Genomic DNA, 19,661 nt, shown 5'->3' on the forward strand with positions numbered 1-19,661 from the left:
AGCACTTCGACTTCCTGAGTGTCAGGGAAGGCAAGTCTTAAAAACCATAATTTCCCTCCCATATAGTAAATTATTTAGCAGCTGAAGCTTTTGTGCTAAAGAAAACACGCAGAGTAGAAACAACTATACGAAGATCCCTTATGTAAGAAGTGGCTGAGAGGCCTGAACTTTCTGGTCCTTGTAATAGTAAAGTGTATTCTCACCAGAACCCACTACAAAACAGCATTTGTAGCTTGTAGCAAATACAGTTTGTGGTTTGGATATTCTTATGGGGTTTAGGCCTATGACAAACATCAACTGTGCCTCAAGGCTTTTTTTGTGAAAGCATGTTTCAACAAATACTCAAGGGGCACACTGTGGAAAAATCTGATAGTCCCTTTAGTAGAAAAACTGGGTTGAAACTGGGTGAAAGCAAATATCCACCTTCTTGATAGGCAGGCTGTCCCATCATTCAGACTTCTGTCGAAAAGTGGTTGGCTGATCCAAGTGTTGTTTATTACTGAAATGAACTTTTGCCCCTTCAGGTACCAAATAACCATCACCTACCTGCTGTAAAGACAGCTGCCCTGATACAGCTAAACCCAGTTATTATGATTTACATACCTTGGAAATCAAGGAAGCAAGTTAGTTGCATGTAGCAAGTCACACTGCTTTCAAGGGACATGGTAGCAACTGATTTTAGCCATATGGCAGCCACAGTATATTTATGCTTGAAAACAAACACCAAATTCATTCCAGACCAAAATCATTGGACTGTTGTAATGTTTGAAGTTTATTTTTTAAAAAAGAGAGAGAATTGATAGGCATTATACCAACTTACAATTTATTATTTTTTTTAAAAAATGACATGAAACACAAGTAAAAATAAATACATCATATAAACAACAAAATTGTTCAATGTCTCTGTTCTCGGGTAAGCGCATCCCATTGGACAGAGAGATGAGGGAAGCACATGACCCATGCGTGCAACCAGCCGACCAACTGACGCTGCTACAGAAATGCCATTTTTCCCCCCCAATCACAAAAGACAGGCCACAAACTAAAGGCGGAACAGAAACAAACCAAGAAAACCATTGGATTCACTCAGCTCCCCTGTACAAATGGATTCAATGGAGGGACAGAGAACGCAAGCTGGGAAATTAATAATATAGGAACCCCAAGAAGCAATGCAGCTGTGGGCAGCTGTTAGTGGTCTTGTTTCAATACAGAGCAAAATAAGAAGAAAAAAGATCCCTCCTCCTCTGCTAGCTTCTCCCATTCTTTGCTGATCCTCCCTGAACTGGCAGCACCCTCTCCCACCTCTCCTGAAAATCTGCTTTCTTGTTTTGAGTTACCAGGAGCAGACATTCCCACAAAGACTAAACGGCCTTTCACTTGTAAATCAACAGGCTTGACTTAATATGGTTTTGACGTTAAAGGGGGGGAATGCAAGAGGTTTTGTTATTATTTTTAATCTATCAATGTTTAATTTCTCTGTTTAGTGGGTCCACAGACAATTTCCCCCCAGTTTAGTAACTGTACATCTATGGTAGCTAAAACAAGATTTCAGCACAAATACATGTATAATTTTATTGACTTGTCATATCTTCCCATGACCATTTGCACTGCTGTCATTTGATCCCCTAATTCTGATAAAAAATATGAGCCAGCTTTCTTTACAACTAGCAATATGTCCGTCATGGTGAGAGAGGCAGAGAGGATGCCCATATATTTGCAGGGACTCCTGGCAGCTGCAGTCAGATTTTGTCTCCTCAAAACTCTGCCTGAAATTGCAGCCCATTTAACTTTGTCCTATAGGAGCCAATGGGCTGTTTTGAACACAACACTAACCCACATTTCAGTGTATGGGTTGTGAACCTGGGGCCCTCAGCCTAATTTCTGGTGGGCTGAAGGAAAGGAAGGGAAGGGATGGTGGGGGGCAGGGGAGCCAAAACAGATGGAATGAAAGGAGCCATCTGCCAGCTATTGCTTTATACCTCTAGCAAGAGCAGTTGGTTGCTCCCCTGGCCTCATCCCCCATTTCACTCTGGCCTACCCAAGTTTGGCATATGACCCCCAACAAATTACTCCTGAGGGAATATGGCCCTTAGCAGACAAAAAGGGGTTCCCCACCCCTGCTTCAGGGCAATGACAATGCAACTGGGTGAACCTTGGGCTCACGTTATTCCCCTGGCATGCCTCCTTTCACTTCCATTTCAAATTAACTACAGCTTTCCCTGTAGATCAAACTCAAGACAAATAAACCATAGTTGTTGAGACAAGTCAACTTCAAACCACAGTTTAAGAAGTTGCCTTTTCCTAACATAATTAAGATAAAGTAGTTTACCTTTCACTTATAATGCCGAAACTGTGGTTTAATCTAATACAGAAGCAGAAGTTTCCAATGTCCTTATGGCTGTGCCAAAGTAGAAGGAAGTGCACGAACCCAAGGCCTGATGTGTTTTGTCCTCATCCCTCTTAACTATGGGTTAGTGTTATTGCAAACAAAGTGATTGAACATCAAGTCTGCTCTCACCTGACAAATCCCATTCAAGTTCCATCTCTTGGTCGTATGAAAGTGTGACAAAGAGACAGCACCCAGAAATTAGTATACATGCATATACACACACATATAACCCTTACCATGGTTGTGGTTTAAGTCCCTCAGTTCTATGCCCACAACAATTTAAAGCCATCCATCACAGGCAGTATGTGTCCAAACAAAATCGTGATCAGTTTAAAATTGTGGGCTGCCCGAAGCTGGAGCAAAATGGAGAGTGTACCATCAAGGTCCAGGAAACATCACAGTTTAAGGTCACCTCTTTCCCCATAGCATTTATTAAAGGGGTCAAGTTCCATTCTGTATCACTCAAGACTTAATAGTGTTGCTCTAAAGCTGTTGAAGAAATGCTACAGTATATGTAAATCACCTTCCAATGAACAATGTGGCCTAAAAAGGACAGTCCAGAGGCTCCTGGGATATGCACCTAGGGTCTGTGTTAGCATCTGTAAAAAGCTGAACACCCCAAGTTTCCTTCCTCAATTCTTTTGTTGTCTGAAATTTTGCAGTGCAAGTCACACAGGGCCAAGCAGAGTCAACCAGGGTTAGCCTCAGGAACACAACCAAGAACCAGCAAGAGAAAGAAACGTTATTGGAGATATGGGAGACAGGGACTGCCCAGGTCCTGTGGGTGGATTCAGAGATCTCTCTACAGCACAAAACTATAGACGCTGCTTTTGAGTGGACACTACATTCCTGGGGATTACAGCTGCATTAAGGAAGGGACCTTTCTGATATTCTGCTAGGTTAAGTCACTAAGCCATTCTGACCCAGCTCTTGTCTCAAGCATTCTCTGCCCTTCACAGACAAGGCACAGCAGCTTTCCCTCTGTTGCCGGAAGCCACAGCTTCATAGGGGACGCTGAACACCTGGGAGATTTGAAGTATTTTGAGAAGGAGGCTGCACTGTGCCCTCTAGGAGCAACAAGGACGCAGAGTGGAAGAGTGTTCTCTTCATTCCCGTTGGCAACGGAATTCTCTCTCAGCAAGCGCTGGGGAATGAAAGTTTCAATCACTTGGAGACAAAACCAGTATAACGCCCTACAGGTGGGAAAGAGACCCAGCTCAGGCACTTGCTGAAGTAGAGGCATCTGTCCCAACAAAGTACTTCTCTCCAAAGGTTACAGAAAGTGGTTGGTCTAACAGAAGGTATTAGGGGAGACAGGGAGGTGAAGTGGAGTTTGTCAGTCGTGCAAATACGTTCTCAAGCATTCCGCTAACATTAGAAGATTAGTTAAGAGAGAGAGAGAGAGAGAGAGAGAGAGAGAGAGAGAGAGAGAGAGATGTGCATAGACAGACAGACGTAACATTTTTATAGCTTTCTTAACCAAGTACAAAAGCCAGTTTTTCAAAATAAGGTATTTTAAAACCTAAATAATCCATGTGATGCAACACTGCCATCCAGTGGCCAGAGTAGTAAATTACAGGTGTACACACCATTTTCTACAGCTAATAGCTACCTCCCATTCCTATTTAAAAGGTGGTTACAAGGCCTAGTTTACTTAATCCCAGATGTATCTATTCCCTCTATTACAGTGAGGATGAGCTAAAAACCTGCCTAGTCCAGTGACCCCTCCTGAGCCCTTTGTACATTCTTCAAAAGGAACAAGAGAATCAGAAGGAAGCACTGTTTGAAGTAATGGACAGAGCGTATCAGCCTGTCCTGTCAAAATTTGTTACTCAGTTGAAATGAGGACAGGAGCTGGCAAGATATCTCAGGTTATCATTAGCTATGCTGCCCCAAACCAACACACTGAAGACTGAGCCTGCCTGAAGCCTAAAGTAATGACATCCTTCTCCAAAAATGGCTTAGGCTTCAGCAGCTCTAAAACCACTTGCTGCTCAAGCAAGAACCCACCTTGCCTACCATCCGGTCCCCAAGTCCACTTATCGAGGGTTGCAAAAGACAGCTGAGTGAGTTTACAGTACAATCAGTGTCATCATATTTTGTATGAGGTGGACACATACAAATCACAAAAGGGCATGACTCACAGACGTACCATGGCCAAGTCTTTGGAGAAACGCGAATGGACACCATCAGTTAATTTGCTTTGTTATTTTTGTGGGGGGGTTGTGTTTGTTTGTTTTTTATTCCCATGGTGCATCCAAAGACAAGTTGTCCAGAAGTTTGCTCAGAACCCCTCGGTTTTCAACTCCTAGGATATGTTAAAGAAGAAAGCACTATTTTAATGTTTTTATTTTAAAATAATTAAAAGTAATTTGCATAGCTAACTGTAAATCTAAGGCTTCTACGAATGGTGAAGTCAGGTCTGACAGACAGTGTCCCATAAACAGAGAAAAGACAGGAAGCCCATCATTTCATGCTTTTTACGGTTCATACAAGCGCGCGCACACACACACACATACACAGAGAGAGCTTTCAGAACCAATATGTGGATCACCTAGCCACTACCTCTTGAACTGTGGGTCTTGGTAGACCTCAAACAGTGTGGACAAAGGCTGAATTCTCAAATTCTGTAGGATGGAGAGGTTTCCACATGAGGAGGGGGCAGTTTTAACCACCTAACAAGGGTAAGATGAGAATGGGGTTTCATTTACCACTATCCTGAAAAGGCTTCCTTAGCACAGGGGGGCTGGCAACCCTCTCGTTCATTCCCTGCCATGGACATGCAGTGCTTGCCCTCTTTCCCCTGGAATGGCACTTCTTTAAAAGCCTGAAGCGAGTACCTGGTTCCACTTTATAAGAGAGACTCTGGGTACCATTCCACTGTCTCTGTTATATGTATCCCATCCCCCAGCAGAAAGACAGACACTGGTCTTTCTGCCTAAACCGTGGAACTCACTCCCTTCATTAAGCCTGCTATGAGAGCTCACAGCTTCTCCTTATACACCCTTGTGGCAAAATATAAACGGAGCAAGCATGGACCAGAGCCTAGTCACAGTGTAGAGGACATGCCTCTCCAATGGCTTGACTACTTTCTTACTCACGATCCACGTAAGTGGTGGGATCCTGCTTGCGTAACCAACCTCTCCAACAAACGTGGAGGGCAAGTTTAACTGTTACTTAGTACAAGGGAGAACGCTAGACACCAAGCAGGGTTCCAGCTGACACTGAAGTAACCACCTGCAGTGTTGCTGCATGTTCAGAGGGACAAGGAATAGAGGGACTGTTAGATGTTTTATCAGCTGAAGAAGTGTGGAAAGCTGACTGGGGGGGGGTGCTGTCTCTTGGTCCTGCACACTGCCTCTGCTTTGGTCAAGCTGCCTATTCACCACCCCCAATTCTTCCCCATGCAGACCATCCTGCTTTCAGTAGAGGCCATCGTTTACAGCAAGGAAAAAGCAGAAAAGGAAAGAGAATCCCAAAATAAATAGTTTGCTTTCGTTAAATAAATTAACAAATCTGTTCTGCAGAAGGAGAAGGTCAGTCGGATCAGTGTCAAGAATTAACACAGACAGCAGCAAGGCTCTCGAGCGCATCCCTTTTGTGAGACGTTCGACTTACTGTGGTCAACAGGAGCCTGACTGCTAAGCTTTCTTCTACTCGCTCCTCGGTAGTGGGCGGGGTGGCAGAGGGAGAGTAACCACTACAAAAAGCTAGAGAGGGACGTAGGAAAATCCTCGCAGTTCCTCCACTGAGCACTACCTCACTAAAAGACTGGTACAAGTCCTAACCCAACCCTGCTGAAGAAGCCAGTGTGAAGCTGAGCCGACAAAGGTCACTGCCTTCAAATGGATCTCATGGGGAAGGCAGCAGGAGAGCTGCACCCCATCACCGCTTCTCCCTTACCACCTGATGAGGGCCTGGTGAAGACCACCAGACTCACCTGTCTTCAGCTTTCAGATGGATGAAAGACAAAACTGGTTTTCACATAGACCCTGTCCCACCCACACCCTCCCACCTACACATTACATATTGCCTGCTCCTTCCAAACCCGCCTCCCTCCCTCCATTAACAATGCTATTCATCATCATGTCTCCTAGGGTACAAACTCACCCCCTAATTACTATGGGGTACTGAACTTTCACAGATAAGGCAGTTCGTGTTTGAGAGTTATTCCACAGACAAAGAGAGAGAGAGAAAACAACAAACCAGTGTCTCCAGCCTAACAAAGGGCACTGAAACGTAATGGCAGGTCTCCCTTTTGGACAACTCAGAGCGCAGGAGGGAAAGTCAAGGAGGCACTCCTATGGTTTACAGTATTACTTCCCTCCTGCAACTCTCTTGCTTCCCCACTCTTGGGTGGGTGTCCATTCAATACAGTTCCCCATACAATGCAGATCTCGGACAACTAAAAACGCCACCTTCCTTTCCAGTCTCCTCCACCTCTGCTGTGTCCCGGATGGAAACCCTTGGCCCCAGAAAGGTCCAGTGAGGATTTTGTTTTTTGTTTATTTATTTTTGCCTGCCGGCCGAGTTGAGCTCTAACAAGAGACTAGGCCCCTTACTTCCCCGTGATCTCTATTACATCGTCATCTTTGTCCTCATCCTCGTTGGAGCTGCAGCCCACCTCAGAGACCTCGTGGGTGTCAAACGGAGGCACCTGGGACCGAAGGAGGCTCCCAGCTGGATATCCTGAATGAGGGGACATGAAGCCAGGATAGGCAGACGCCATGCTCCTGGGAAGGCTGCTGGGCAAGACTGGGGATGGAAAAGGAGCAAACATCCTGGGCTCAGGCAGGAGTGACTGCGTGAAGGGCAGCGAGTAGTTGGAGAGCATCCCCGTCATGGAGGGGTTTAACATGAAAGAGGGGACGCTGGCGGTGGCTGAGGTAGCAGCAGAGGAACTAGCAGTGCCGGCTGTCAGCAGAGGGTCAGTAGTCACAGGAAACACCAGGTGGGGGTCTGAGAGCAAGCTAGGCAGCTGGTAATAGGAGGAGCCTGTGCTCATGTACAAGGAGTTGCCTGCTTGGGGAGGAAATGGGTGGGCTAGGTTGTGGTTTAAGGGAACAGAGGGCATGGTGAACCCACCAGAGACAGGGTACCCACTTTCATACGGCTGGACTGCTGTGGGCAGCGGCCGCTTCTTCTGCTGCCGATGGGCCTGCTCCTCCGGGCCGGAAGGCGACGTGGACTTGCGCTTGTTGCCTCTTAAGTCCAGCACGGAGTGGTTGTCACCGTGGTGGCTGGTGGCCGGCAGGGCTGAAGAGGACGAGGGAGCCGTACCACGAGTCCCTGCTCGCTGCTGCTCAGTTCCACGAGCTGCTAATGGGGCCGTGTTGTCTTTCCGGGCTGGGTGTCCGGGTGCCGCGTTAGTGCTAGGGGAGTTGTGTCTGGACTCACGGGCGGCAGCCGCCTCCGCATACTGTTGCAGTTCGCTGATGATTTCGGGGCTGTCGGGGGAGATCGGCCGAGTGAGCTCCTCTGTGTTGGGAAGCTTGGGCGAGGAGGCATTATGCCGGCCGTTGCTTGTGGATTCCAGAGATGGCCCTTGGGATCCTGTGAACGACAGAGGCACATCAGTAGATAAGACCAGGGAAGTAACAAGAGGCAGAACTAGGGTGCTGGAAAAGATGGCCTGAGTCTGCCCTCTGCTTAAGATCAACCTGGGGAGCTCTACTCTGCCCATCTTTTGCAGTCTGAGAGGCATGAGAGGTACTTGAGAGACAGGCTTCTAGCATTGGCTACAAGACTATGCAGTAGTTTCCCCATCGCAATTTGCCAGGCCCCTTCTCGTTTTTAGGTATCTGTTCAACACTTTAAAAAAATGCTTGCTTTTTAAGATGTGATGTTTAACCTGCTAATTAGCTGCATTCTGTTATTTGAATGTCTAATGTCTGTATTTTGTTTTAGCTCTTAGTATTTCTTTATTTTAGGCGAAGAGCTGTGGCTCAGTAGTAGAGCATCTGTTTTTCATGCAAAGGGTTCCAGGTTCAATCCCTGGCGTCTCCATGTTTGAAACCCTGGAGAGCTGCTGCCAGCCAGAGTAGGGAATACTGACCTAGATAAATGAGGGATAGCTCAGCTGGTAGAGCATAATCTTAGGGTTCTGGGTTCAAGCCTCGGGTTGGGCAATAGATCCCTGGATTGCAGCAGGTTAGACTAGATGATCCTAGTGCTCCCTTTCAGCTCTACAATTCTATGAATTGTCTGACTGAGTTGAAGGCAGCTTCCTATGCTGACATTGTAAGTTATTTCCGAGAGTTTGTTAAACCAAAAGAGAGGATTATGAATAAATAAATTAAAACCCCCAAAGGACATCCCTAAAGAAAAACTCAGTCAGACATCCTTGGCAGAATAAACACCTTACCCGAGGCAACCATGCGATGATCATCACTGCCCTTTGGCTTGCCAGTGGTACGAATAGCAAAGATTCGTCCATCGCTGGTCCGGATATATGTCCCTAAATGAGAGATGGGTGGAAGTTGTCAGAGGTAAGCCAGAAGAAAACTTATGACCAGCTGAATAGGGCGCCCTTATGTTCAACATTACAGAGAATCGCCTTCACTTTCTGCACTGCCTCCACGTGCTAGACATTGCAAGTAAAGTTTTGAAAGAAAAGCTTTGCTCATCAACTTCCTACAAAGACACAGCATCAGCACTCCTATTTCCTTGTTCAAATTCCAGGATAAAATTGTGAAGCTGACAATAAAGACCTCCTGAGTGATATCACCATGTATTAGACTAAACAGTCAATTACAAACAAAGGTCATGAGGAGCAAACTCTGTGTGTGCCTGACCCTGGTCAGTTTGAATGAGAGATAAGGGGTTTCTGAACTAGGGTTCAAAGGCATTTATTGAGGTAGCAGATTCCCTAACATCTCTGTAGTGACACAGCTTGCCTCCTCTTCTTGCCTATCTATACAAAAACATAGCAGCCCCCTCACCAATCTCAAAAGAAAAACAGAAATGGATACACATTTTCTTTGCCCAGGAAAGGCAGGCTCTTTTTATTTACCTTTAGTTCCACGGATAATGTGGATGCTCTCTCCAGCACTGATCCTTGCCTGCACGTCAGTGGAAGTGTTTGTACCTGGGATCACTATATCTGAAGTGGAGCAAACAGTACATATGTGACACATTGTGTACATTTACAAAGGAAAATTCAGCCAGAAAACAAGTGAATAAATGCTTCCAAGCATCTGGCTCAGTTTTTGGACTGCAGGGCCACCAGTTAAACAAAAGCTGAAATGCACTCCGTAAAATGTGAAAGCAGTATTTATTTACTTTTCAAAATAAGTGTATGAGAAAAAACATTTACTTCTGGGAATGAATACTCATAATCCTATACCTCTGGTCTTCAGCTGGTGGGTTGAGATCCACAAGCGAGTCACACCAAGCGAGACTCACCTAAGGTATGTTGCAGCCGCGGCATCACTATCATTTTCTCTCTCTTTCCAGAGATTTTGTTTTGTTTTTAAGAGGAATGTTGGAAAGCACACAGACCTCTAGTACCTTTAATGGCTGTGCAAAAGATGGAATTTTCAAAAGGCAAGTATTTTCTCTCACTTGCATGACAAGCAGCATCTATCAAAATTCCATCTCCTGTGCAGCTATTAAAGGTACAGGAGCCCTGATATCCCTAGGGCAAAAATCAGAGATGGACATGCAGGTATAACTAATCAAAAGCGGGCATATTATAAGGCGGGTCCTGGCCTCGAAAGGTTAACAACAGCTGCCTTATATGGTCAGTTTTAACATCAGAGGGCTGGCAACACATTTCGCTTTAACGACCCCCTTTCGCAGCAACTTCCATTTCCAATAAAGCTGGAAAGCAACTGACCTGTTGTGGTGACAATCTTCTGTACGAGGACACCAGCTCGCTGCAGGTAATTGATGGGAAAGTTGATGCCAGGATTGGAAACTGATGCTGATCCCATACTGCCCAATGGCACATGGCGCGGCATCATAGGAATGGGGGTGGACTGAACGGGACGTACGCTTGCCACCGGCCTCTCTTCACCTTTGAGGCTTGGTCGCCTGTGGGGGAAAAAGAAAGGAAGGAATCAGCACTTCACAGAAGCACAGAGCTGGAAGGGGCTCAATAGCGTCTTACTACAACGTGGAATCATCCACTCCATTGTCCACCTAATGCCCTAACACCAGGGATATGGCTACCCAGATTTTTTGGACTACAATTCCCATCATTCCTAACTGCTGGCTATGCTGGCTGGAGTTGATGGGAGTTGGAGTTCATTGTCATCTGGAGGATCAAAGTACCCCCCCCAAAAAAAATCAAAGTGTGACACCATCATCACTTTAATAATCCACATGCAGAGAAAAGGGGCCTGCAGAGGAAATAATTCCAGATTATGGAGTTACATGAGTATTTATGACATAGGCTGAGTCCCCAACCACATATTAAATTCCACAATTTCTGGGGCGCTTCATAGGCAGTTTTGGTATTTGACTTGTTGCAAGAAATGCAACAAGAAATCAGTATCAAAGTATCCTAAAAATCTCAGGGGGAAAGTGTACCTTATTACTCAATCTATATGATGTGTGTATGTAGCCATCTGTACTTTGAATACTGTACTGACTGTCCCATCACAACAGAATGCTGTTTAATTTGATCTTCCCCACTCATATCTAATTGTTCACAGTTGCCCCATGTTCTAAGAGCCAGAAAATGATTGCCAAGAAGCAGGGGCTGGGGCAGATCAGAATTTGCCATTCGCCTTGAATGTTACATACAGAAAGGAAAGGGTTTACCCACCAGTTCCTCTGACTGAAGGCGGGTATGTTTGTCAGGCTCTGGTCAGTGGCTGGGTAATACTGAGCGTAGGATGGACGGGTGTATGGGACGGACGCACGTTTCTCTTCCTCGTAGCTCTTCTTGGCTGCTTTCTTCTCTGCCTTGGTGAGCTTGTGTTCTTTACGGTCAATCAGCAGCGACTCATGCTCAAAAGGCTCCTGTGGTAACAACAATGGGAAGTATCATTTTAAGAACTTTTTTTTTTACCAAAAGTACCACAAAAACACAAAGTGAAAGAATGGCAGCTATCCTACCCTCCTGTTATAGGATACCAGTAACCTATCCAAAAGGTAAAGGTAAAGGACCCCTGACAGTTAAGTCCAGTCACAGATGACTCTGGGGTTGCTCATCTCGCTTTACAGGCCAAGGGAGCTGGCATTTGTCTGCAGACAGTTTTTCCAGGTCATGTGGCCTGCATGACTAAGCTGCTTCTGGCAAAACCAGAGCAGCACACGGAAACGCCATTTACCTTCCCGCCAGAGCGGTACCTATTTATCTACTTGCACTTTGACATGCTTTCGAACTGCTAGGTTGGCAGGAGCAGGGACCGAGCAACAGGAGCTCACCCCATCGTGGGGATTCGAACCGTCAACCTTCTGATCGGCAAGCCCAAGGCTCAGTGGTTTAGACCACAGCGCCACCCGTGTCCCTTTCGTAACCTATCCATCTTCGTATGAAAAAACTAGGAGCCAATAAGCTTTATTTTATATAACTGGTATTTTACCCTCCCTGCAAAGGCTAGGAGTATTTGGTTGGGTCCTGGAAAGACTACAATTGCTTTGCTCTTCCTCTGGTTATTCTGCTGCTGCTCTACGTGGTTTGGCTTAGCACATCATCCAAACCCAGGCTTGGTGTTTTGCTCTTTCCAGATGAATTATGAGCTGCAACACCACAGGAGAAGTATGTTATTAGCATGTGGTGCTAGCCTAGAAGCTAAAATCATGTACCAGTACTTCAAATTACAGTAGCACCTCTGGTTACGTAAACTTCAGGATGCGAAAGCGGCAAACCCAGAAGTATTTGATTGGGTTCTGCCATGTGCGCATGTGCAGAAGTGGTCCTCAGGTTGTGGAAACCTCAGGATCTGACCAGACCTCCAGAATGGATCCCATCTGCAATTGGAGGTACCACTGTATAGTAAATTAAGGCTGGGCACAGCTTGTCTCCTCAGTGTGTAATATCCTCCTCAGTGTGCATTATTGTGAAATGCTGCCTCTGATTGTGAGGTGCTGGTTATTTAAAAGGACCAAGTCCTTGTTACAGCAAGGAGAAAGAGGTTCAAGTTATCTGCAGAAAACACAGGAGATGCCTTGGTTATAGCTTGCTGTTTGCCTGGAGAGAGCTAAACCTCAAGGCCAAGTTCAGATTACACACTAAGCCAACCCATGGCTTATATCAGCACAAGACAGCAGCAAAATGACCAGGAAGGAGCAAAGCAGCTACTATCTCCTCTCCAGGAACCCACAATTGGATTTATTTGTGCTATGCCATAGTTTGGCTAAGTGTTACATGGGAACAAGATTACGTCAACAGCAGGCTTTCTCAAGATGAGAACCATGTGGCTTTGACACCTTGAAGTTATTGACAAGCAGATGGGTCAGGGTTGCAAAATAAAGATTACGGAAATAGTGGGTTTCCCCCTTCCCTCCTAACCTTGGTGATGAGGTGAGGGTACTTGAGACAGGCCAGCTGCAAGACAGATTCCATGATCTTGTTTGGGCTGAATGAATGCTGGACAGCTTCGGGTTCCTCTTCCACAAAGTGTAGCAAGTTCTCCACCTCTCTCCGGGTAAAGTTCAACACCGGATTCAAGTCATCCACAACACGATCTAAACAAAACATAAAGAAGGTAAAGGGACCCCTAACCATTAGGTCCAGTTGCAGACGACTCTGGGGTTGCGGCGCTCATCTTGCTTTATTGGCCGAGGGAGCCGGTGTACAGCTTCCGGGTCATGTGGCCAGCATGACTAAGCTGCTTCTGGCAAACCAGAGCAGCGCACATAAACGCCGTTTCCCTTCCCGCTGGAGCAGTACCTATTTATCTACTTGCACTTTGACATGCTTTCGAACTGCTAGGTTGGCAGGAGCAGGGACTGAGCAACGGGAGCTCAGCCCATTGCGGGGATTTGAACTGCCAACCTTCTGATCGGCAAGCCCTAGGCTCTGTGGTTTAACCCACAGCGCCACCCGCGTCCCATAAATAAAACATACATAGATCCAAAATGAGGAAGAACTGCTGCTCTTGTTGCATTTGGACCTCCAATAACATTCCTTGAGTGGTGACATACGCAAGGGAAGGCACTTGCAAACACAAGAAGAAAGAAAAAAAACAGGGAGCAACCAGGAACCCATTTCAGAGGCTAAAAGACAGGGGTGATTTGGTGGAGACATGTGAAGATTTGACCCACCTGACATCCCTTGTTTGGAGATCTGGCGGTCGTATATTTTCTTCTCCAGGGTGTAATCGGAAACTAATCGATAGATGTGGCAAGGCTTCTTCTGCCCATAACGATACACCCGACATACTGCCTGGGCATCATGGCATGGATTCCAGGAGGCATCAAATACTATCACCCTGTTTGCACCGATCAGATTCACACCCAAACATCCAGCTCTAAAAATATATAAAATATTCATTCATTTGTTACCATTATTTATATCCTGCATTTCAGGATGCAAATCTTTCTTCTTCTTTTTGAAAATAATAAAATTATTTGATTTTACAAGTGTAGAGGTATAACAATACCAAATAAATATCAACACTGAGGGATTTCTCTGAATCTCTAGACTTCCCTCCATCCCCTCCTTGGGTCTTATTGTCAACATTTTCAACTGCATATTGTTTCATAACTCATATTTTAAATCTGTCCATAATGTCCACTGTAGTTGTTTACATTACAAGTGTTATTTAAACCCTGCTAATGTTTTCATCTGCTTACAGTGGTCTCCTAAATAAATTATATATTTTTTCTATACAGGATGAAAATCTTTCTAATGCAGCTTACAAGCTACAATGATACAAAAATCATTAATAAATATCCCGATGAAACTATCAAAACGTAAGTCATCCAGGATGCTCCCTGCAGATCTGCTGCTGGTAAATGTCCCCTTGCAGAGAAGGAGGCCACACACACACACACACACACACACACACACGCATTCTATTCTGACTGGGAATCATGTGGGGGCTGTTGCTTTTGCTCAAAACCCTGGTATAAAATGTTAATCGGATGTTAGCAATAACTTCTGAAGATAACTGTGGAATGATTAGTGCAGACCTCCACAGGTTTCTAAAAGGTCTTAAGGCCATCTTTTCAACTGGATCAAATGCCAAGGATTCTTGGTGGCAAATGCCTCATTAGACGCCACAGTCAATCGCATGCCCTACTCCACCCCAATTTGCTGTTTGTATCAGGTGGACAACTTACCGTGTAGAAAGAAGGAAGAGCGAAACCGAAGTGTTGCTGGGGTCGTTGAACTGGTTTATCAGCCGCTCCCTCTCGGAGGCTGAAGTACTACCATCCAGACCTACCCAGTGGGAAATGAATACAAAATGTGTTTTTTAAAAAAAAATAAAATCCCACAACATCCATTAAAATAAAACAATTATGGGCAATTGTAAGGTTTTGCTTGTTTGATAATATACATGTGACATTGACATAGGAGGGGGAGAAACGCTCAAGAATCAAAATGAACTACTTCTATCCAAGACCAAACAAATGCCTGAAAGCATGTGAAAATAAAGGTGGATCCATGCACATCTCCATGGGAAACAACAGAAAAGGTTGCAGACAAACTAGAGAAAATGGATACATTTTCAGGAAGATCAGCCCAGCTGTAAACAATTAGTACTCCAGATGATGGAAGGACACGCTGTACTTACGATAATAATTCACATTTCGGACCCAATTATGGATTCCTTGTGATTCCAAGCCTGGGATAGAAGGCACTGGTCTCTTTGCCAAGAAATCCTCAATGACAGACAACGTGGAAAGGCTTTGGCTGCAAGAGACAAAGAACTCCACTCAGAAGGGCAAATGAAATATTTTTAAAAATCCACAGTATAATTTGAATAGAAAAAAGGACATCCTATTTACAAGTGCAAAAGCTAGTCTGCACTGGCACCTTACAATACACAATGTTCTATTTCACATAATTTAACACACTTCTCAACTGCAACACATGCACAAGGCACAGGCAGGAATCCAAGGCTCTTTATTTTTTAAATATATTTGAAAGAATGATGAAAATAGAAAATGTTATGCTATCAATTGAGGACAGAACAAACAATGGATGGATTCAGATTTTCAGCACAATCCTAACAAAGTCTACTCAGAAATAAGTTCTGCTGAATACTGCAGGGACTTATTCCAAGGGCAAGTGGGGTTAGGACTGCAGCCATAGTTGGCTAACAAGTTCAAGGGAGTCATCTCTAGGAATAACTGAGCCTGGACCCAACCCAGTGGATTTGCAGATTTACATTAAATACAGTGGTGCCTCGCAAGACGAAATTAATCCGTTCCGCAAGTCTCTTCGTTTTGCAGCTTTTTCGTCTTGCGAAGCACGGCTATTAGCGGCTTAGCGGCTATTAACGGCTTAGCGGCTTTAAGAAAAAGGAAACAAACTCGCAAGAACTCGCAAGACGTTTCGTCTTGCGAAGCAAGCCCATAGGGAAATTCGTCTTGCGGAATGACTCAAAAAACGGAAAACTCTTTCGTTTTGCGCGTTTTTCGTCTTGCGAGCCATTCGTCTTGCGAGGTACCACTGTACTTCTCTTTTTGGTCAAAGCCAGCTAACAATAAAACCAGTATTACAATTATCCTGCAGAACAATCAAAACATACTTGAATCTAAATCTTAATACCCGAAATCTAACAAGCTGGTTGAACTTCAGAAGAGAAGCTTCATCATTTTATGAAAACATGAAAAAGCAGGAATCCTTGGATAAAGGATGGGATGGATGGGATGCCACAACCGAGAAGGCCCATTATACTTTAGAGAGCTTTTGCAATAGGGCCTCCTCGGAACACTGGGAGGGACATATGAGAATGGTGTTCCTAACAAATAACTAGGCATAGGTGATTTAGGGATGTAAATGTTAACATCAGCACATCAAATTATGCCTGAAAACCAAGTGACAACCAGCATAGCTCTTTAAAGGACAGCAGTAATGTGGTGACTTTCCTAGGCCCCGGAATGGCCAGGGCGCTGTAACTTCCAAGCATTCTTCACTGGCCACCATGAAATTGTGAAGAAAACATACACAGAGAGCTAATTGTGTTCTGCAGTGGACTTTGTTGCCCAGGATTACTGAGAAACCTGCTTTAAGGTCTGTTTTTTATAAACAGCTGTTTTGGAGTCAATAGTATTTAGTCACATTTAGCAGGACTCTAGAGCAGGAACAAGATCTAAAGTACTGTAATTGCCCCGTACCTGAAGACTAATAATTTGTCTCCAAGTTTCACACTCTCGTCCACAAGATGAAACAGCAACACCATCTTAGGTGAATTTTGCAAAACTCCTGTCTGGTAATCACAAAGGATGTCTTTCGCCTGTGGGTAAAACGGGAACATACAGTACCATCATGAACAGAGTTTGTTGCTGTATCCCAGTTCACCAATTCACTACTTAATACTCCATAACTTTCTAAACATGATCACAAACTAAGGTAATGGGTGTAAAAGACACGTGAAAAACATACTTTTTATTCAGAAACAAATCTTTCACACAACATTATGTCACAAGTCATTCGAAAAGAGGCAAAACATAATAATTGATCCCTTGACAGATAATTTAATATCCACCCTGTCTTTCATACCTGGGGATTATTAGCATGAGATACACCCCAACTAAAGTGGTGACTGACGGCAGGGACAGACAGATGTATGTATACTGTTATGTATGATTTCAGATCCAAGTACATATTGAATTGAATTAAGCATTTGAGAAGCAGCACATTGGCCGATTATTCCAGGAAACATTGGCAAAATTACCAGAACCAAACAGTGCGCAGTATCCTAAAAAAGCCTGTCCCAACCTAAGAATCCTTCTTTACGCTTGAGGGAAAGGGAGGAAGGAACCAGTCACGTTGGAAGTTTTGATGCTAGTACTCACCCACTCATACGTTACAACCTGATTGGCTCTTTCCTGAAAGGGATTGAAGCCAATGCCCTGAATGTATTTGCTGTTGGTCGCTTCCCCAATTGGTGATGCCAAAGCATTGTTCTCCGTTTTGACTTTCATTCCCTGTGACTGGCAGCGTGAATTGGTACCGGCCGTGCCAAGGTCATCCACATCCAGGTCCTGCTCATTGGCCAAATTCTCTTTTTGTAATGCTTCATATAGCACGTCAGGGTGATTCCAGATCTGAAAGGAGATGGCAGGTTACTTTGCAACTATTTAGCCTAAAATACTTCAGAAATTCCATTTATTAATGTCTAGGTGGTGACTGTTTAATTTATTTCTAGCCATATGTTGCTCTAATCAAGGGGCTGAGAATGGAAAACAGCAATTCCATGAAAAGTATGTGAAATTGCAGCCCGGGATCTTCTGCTTGCAAAGCAAGATGCCTGACCACTGAGTTTCTCGAAAGGAAGTGTGCCCAACATCTTCTCATGCTACTAATTAGTCTGTGGTCAGACAAAGAATTATAATCAAGATACTTCAAGGCAAACCACCGTAACACAAATCATTTCTCACTCAGGAAATGTTCCGTACTTCCCAGTAGGAGCTTGGTCTTAAAAGAGGACAGCTGTGCTATTCAGTATCACCACAATGCTATAGAACACCAATACATCTGTATGGAATTCCTGCCCTTTCCATGGACTCCACACAAACCATCCGTCTCTTTCCTCTTTAGACATACCTTACAACAGACACAGAAAGCCTTGAGTGGATTCAGTCCCAGCCAGCCACTGTTGCCTGCATCACGAAACCGGTTCATGAACTCAGTGTAAAGAGCCCGCTGGATCTTTGACAAACGCACTAAGATGACATGCTCTTCCTTGTAGGGAAGCTGAACTTTCAGGACATTGTGCCCTCGCCTACAAAATCAGCCAAGAAAAAGAAGGTCAGGAGAGGGAGTGCTCAGTCTGGAATCTCTGCAGTGAACCTAAGGACAAAATGTGACTTTCCTGTTAGGCTACTGAGGAGGGAAAGCACAGATCACCTAACTTTGGGTGTGATTTATTAACGATAATGACAGGATCTCAAGCATGAGAAACATACTTGTCATTTCCAGGTGGGTTACCCATGTTAAGTCTCTGCTTGCCACAATGCTGTACTTCCACTGCTGGGAGATAATATGCCTCTGAGTACCAGTGACTGGGAATCACAAGCGGAGAAAGCACTGTTGTGCTCAGGTTCTGCTCCCTGGTTTCCCACAGGCATCTGACTGGCCACTGTGAGAACAGGGTGCTGGACTAGATGGGCCACTGGCCTGATCCAGCAGGGCCTTTCTTAGGTTATTTGGAGTCCTGTGGCATCACAAAGGCGTAAAAATTCATCATGGTAGAAGCTGGGGGTTCCTAGCCTAGGCACTGTACCTGCCCCCTCCTCCAAAAAAGCTTCTTTGTGGCCCTAAGTGCCCTCCCAAATTTGTCATTTTAAGAAAATGTTTTAATTAGCTTTTAAAAAAATATTGCCTATTCCTATGTATTTCTTACTGCGATGTCATGATGCCAGAAGTCCCCTCCACTTTTTAAAATAATAAGAATTACTTTAAAATGTGTTTAAACTATATTATATTATATTATATTATATTATATTATATTATTATTTATATTATATTATGACTGCTCCCATAGGTCTCCTGTTGTGATGTACTGGCGCCAAAAGGGTCATTTGTGTCCCTTCAAGTTCCCGCCACAATTTCTAATTTTTTTAAAATGCCGAACATTCCAGCAGGTTCCCTGCTGTGGTTCTATAATGCAAAAAGGGGGTGTTGACACACACCGTTACAAACAAAAATGTTATTTTTTCAAAAAAAATCTTTATTATTATTGACCATTGCCACTTTTACCCTTTAGTCACATCCATTTTGACATGCAGCATGGGTCAATCCTATGCTCAAAAAGGGTTAGCCGCCCCTGAAATAAGCATTCGCGGACTACAACGGCATCGGATAAAATAGACTGTAAGCCATAAAAGCTTATGCCATAATAAATTTGTACTTCTCTAGGGAACCACAAGATGCTTTGTTGTTTAAGTTCATTGATGGAAGAGGACAATTGTTTTTCTTAGGCCACTGCAAGATTTGAGCCGTGCCTCTGGGTTTGTTACCAAGGAAGTATAACTTCCCAATTGGAAACTTGAGTAAATATTTAATCTCTAGCAATATACAACTCAAACTGAACTTGCAACTGTCAGATCTTTGTAAATTACATTCATAGGCTTCAATGGAAAATGTTACACAAGCAGGCTGCTATTCACAACATTGCACCTAGATTTAATAGCATGTACATCAACA

The 19,661-nt window shown here is 44.3% G+C and overlaps 1 protein-coding gene across 7 annotated transcripts in view; it reads right to left on the reverse strand.

The window, feature by feature from the left end:
• Positions 1–802: 802 nt before the first annotated feature.
• Positions 803–19,661, reverse strand: part of RAD54L2 (RAD54 like 2) — a 57,839-nt gene continuing 38,980 nt past the window's right edge. For 4 of the 7 annotated variants that reach the window (XM_083603243.1, XM_083603245.1, XM_083603242.1 and 1 more), the window contains 12 exons: positions 18,060–18,237; positions 17,309–17,560; positions 16,628–16,746; positions 15,079–15,197; positions 14,624–14,723; positions 13,604–13,809; positions 12,849–13,024; positions 11,157–11,353; positions 10,224–10,420; positions 9,399–9,488; positions 8,751–8,843; positions 803–7,939 (listed from right to left, as the gene is read on the reverse strand). In XM_083603243.1, the coding sequence (XP_083459369.1) occupies positions 6,945–7,939; positions 8,751–8,843; positions 9,399–9,488; positions 10,224–10,420; positions 11,157–11,353; positions 12,849–13,024; positions 13,604–13,809; positions 14,624–14,723; positions 15,079–15,197; positions 16,628–16,746; positions 17,309–17,560; positions 18,060–18,237 (2,722 nt within the window). In that variant the 3' untranslated portion in view covers positions 803–6,944. The remainder of the gene's footprint in view (positions 7,940–8,750; positions 8,844–9,398; positions 9,489–10,223; positions 10,421–11,156; positions 11,354–12,848; positions 13,025–13,603; positions 13,810–14,623; positions 14,724–15,078; positions 15,198–16,627; positions 16,747–17,308; positions 17,561–18,059; positions 18,238–19,661) is intronic. The other 3 variants (XM_083603248.1, XM_083603247.1, XM_083603246.1) reach the window with 2 other exon arrangements.

The sequence above is a fragment of the Podarcis filfolensis genome (genome assembly GCF_964270895.1).
Source record: "Podarcis filfolensis genome assembly, chromosome: 2".
Classification (NCBI taxonomy): domain Eukaryota; kingdom Metazoa; phylum Chordata; class Lepidosauria; order Squamata; family Lacertidae; genus Podarcis; species Podarcis filfolensis.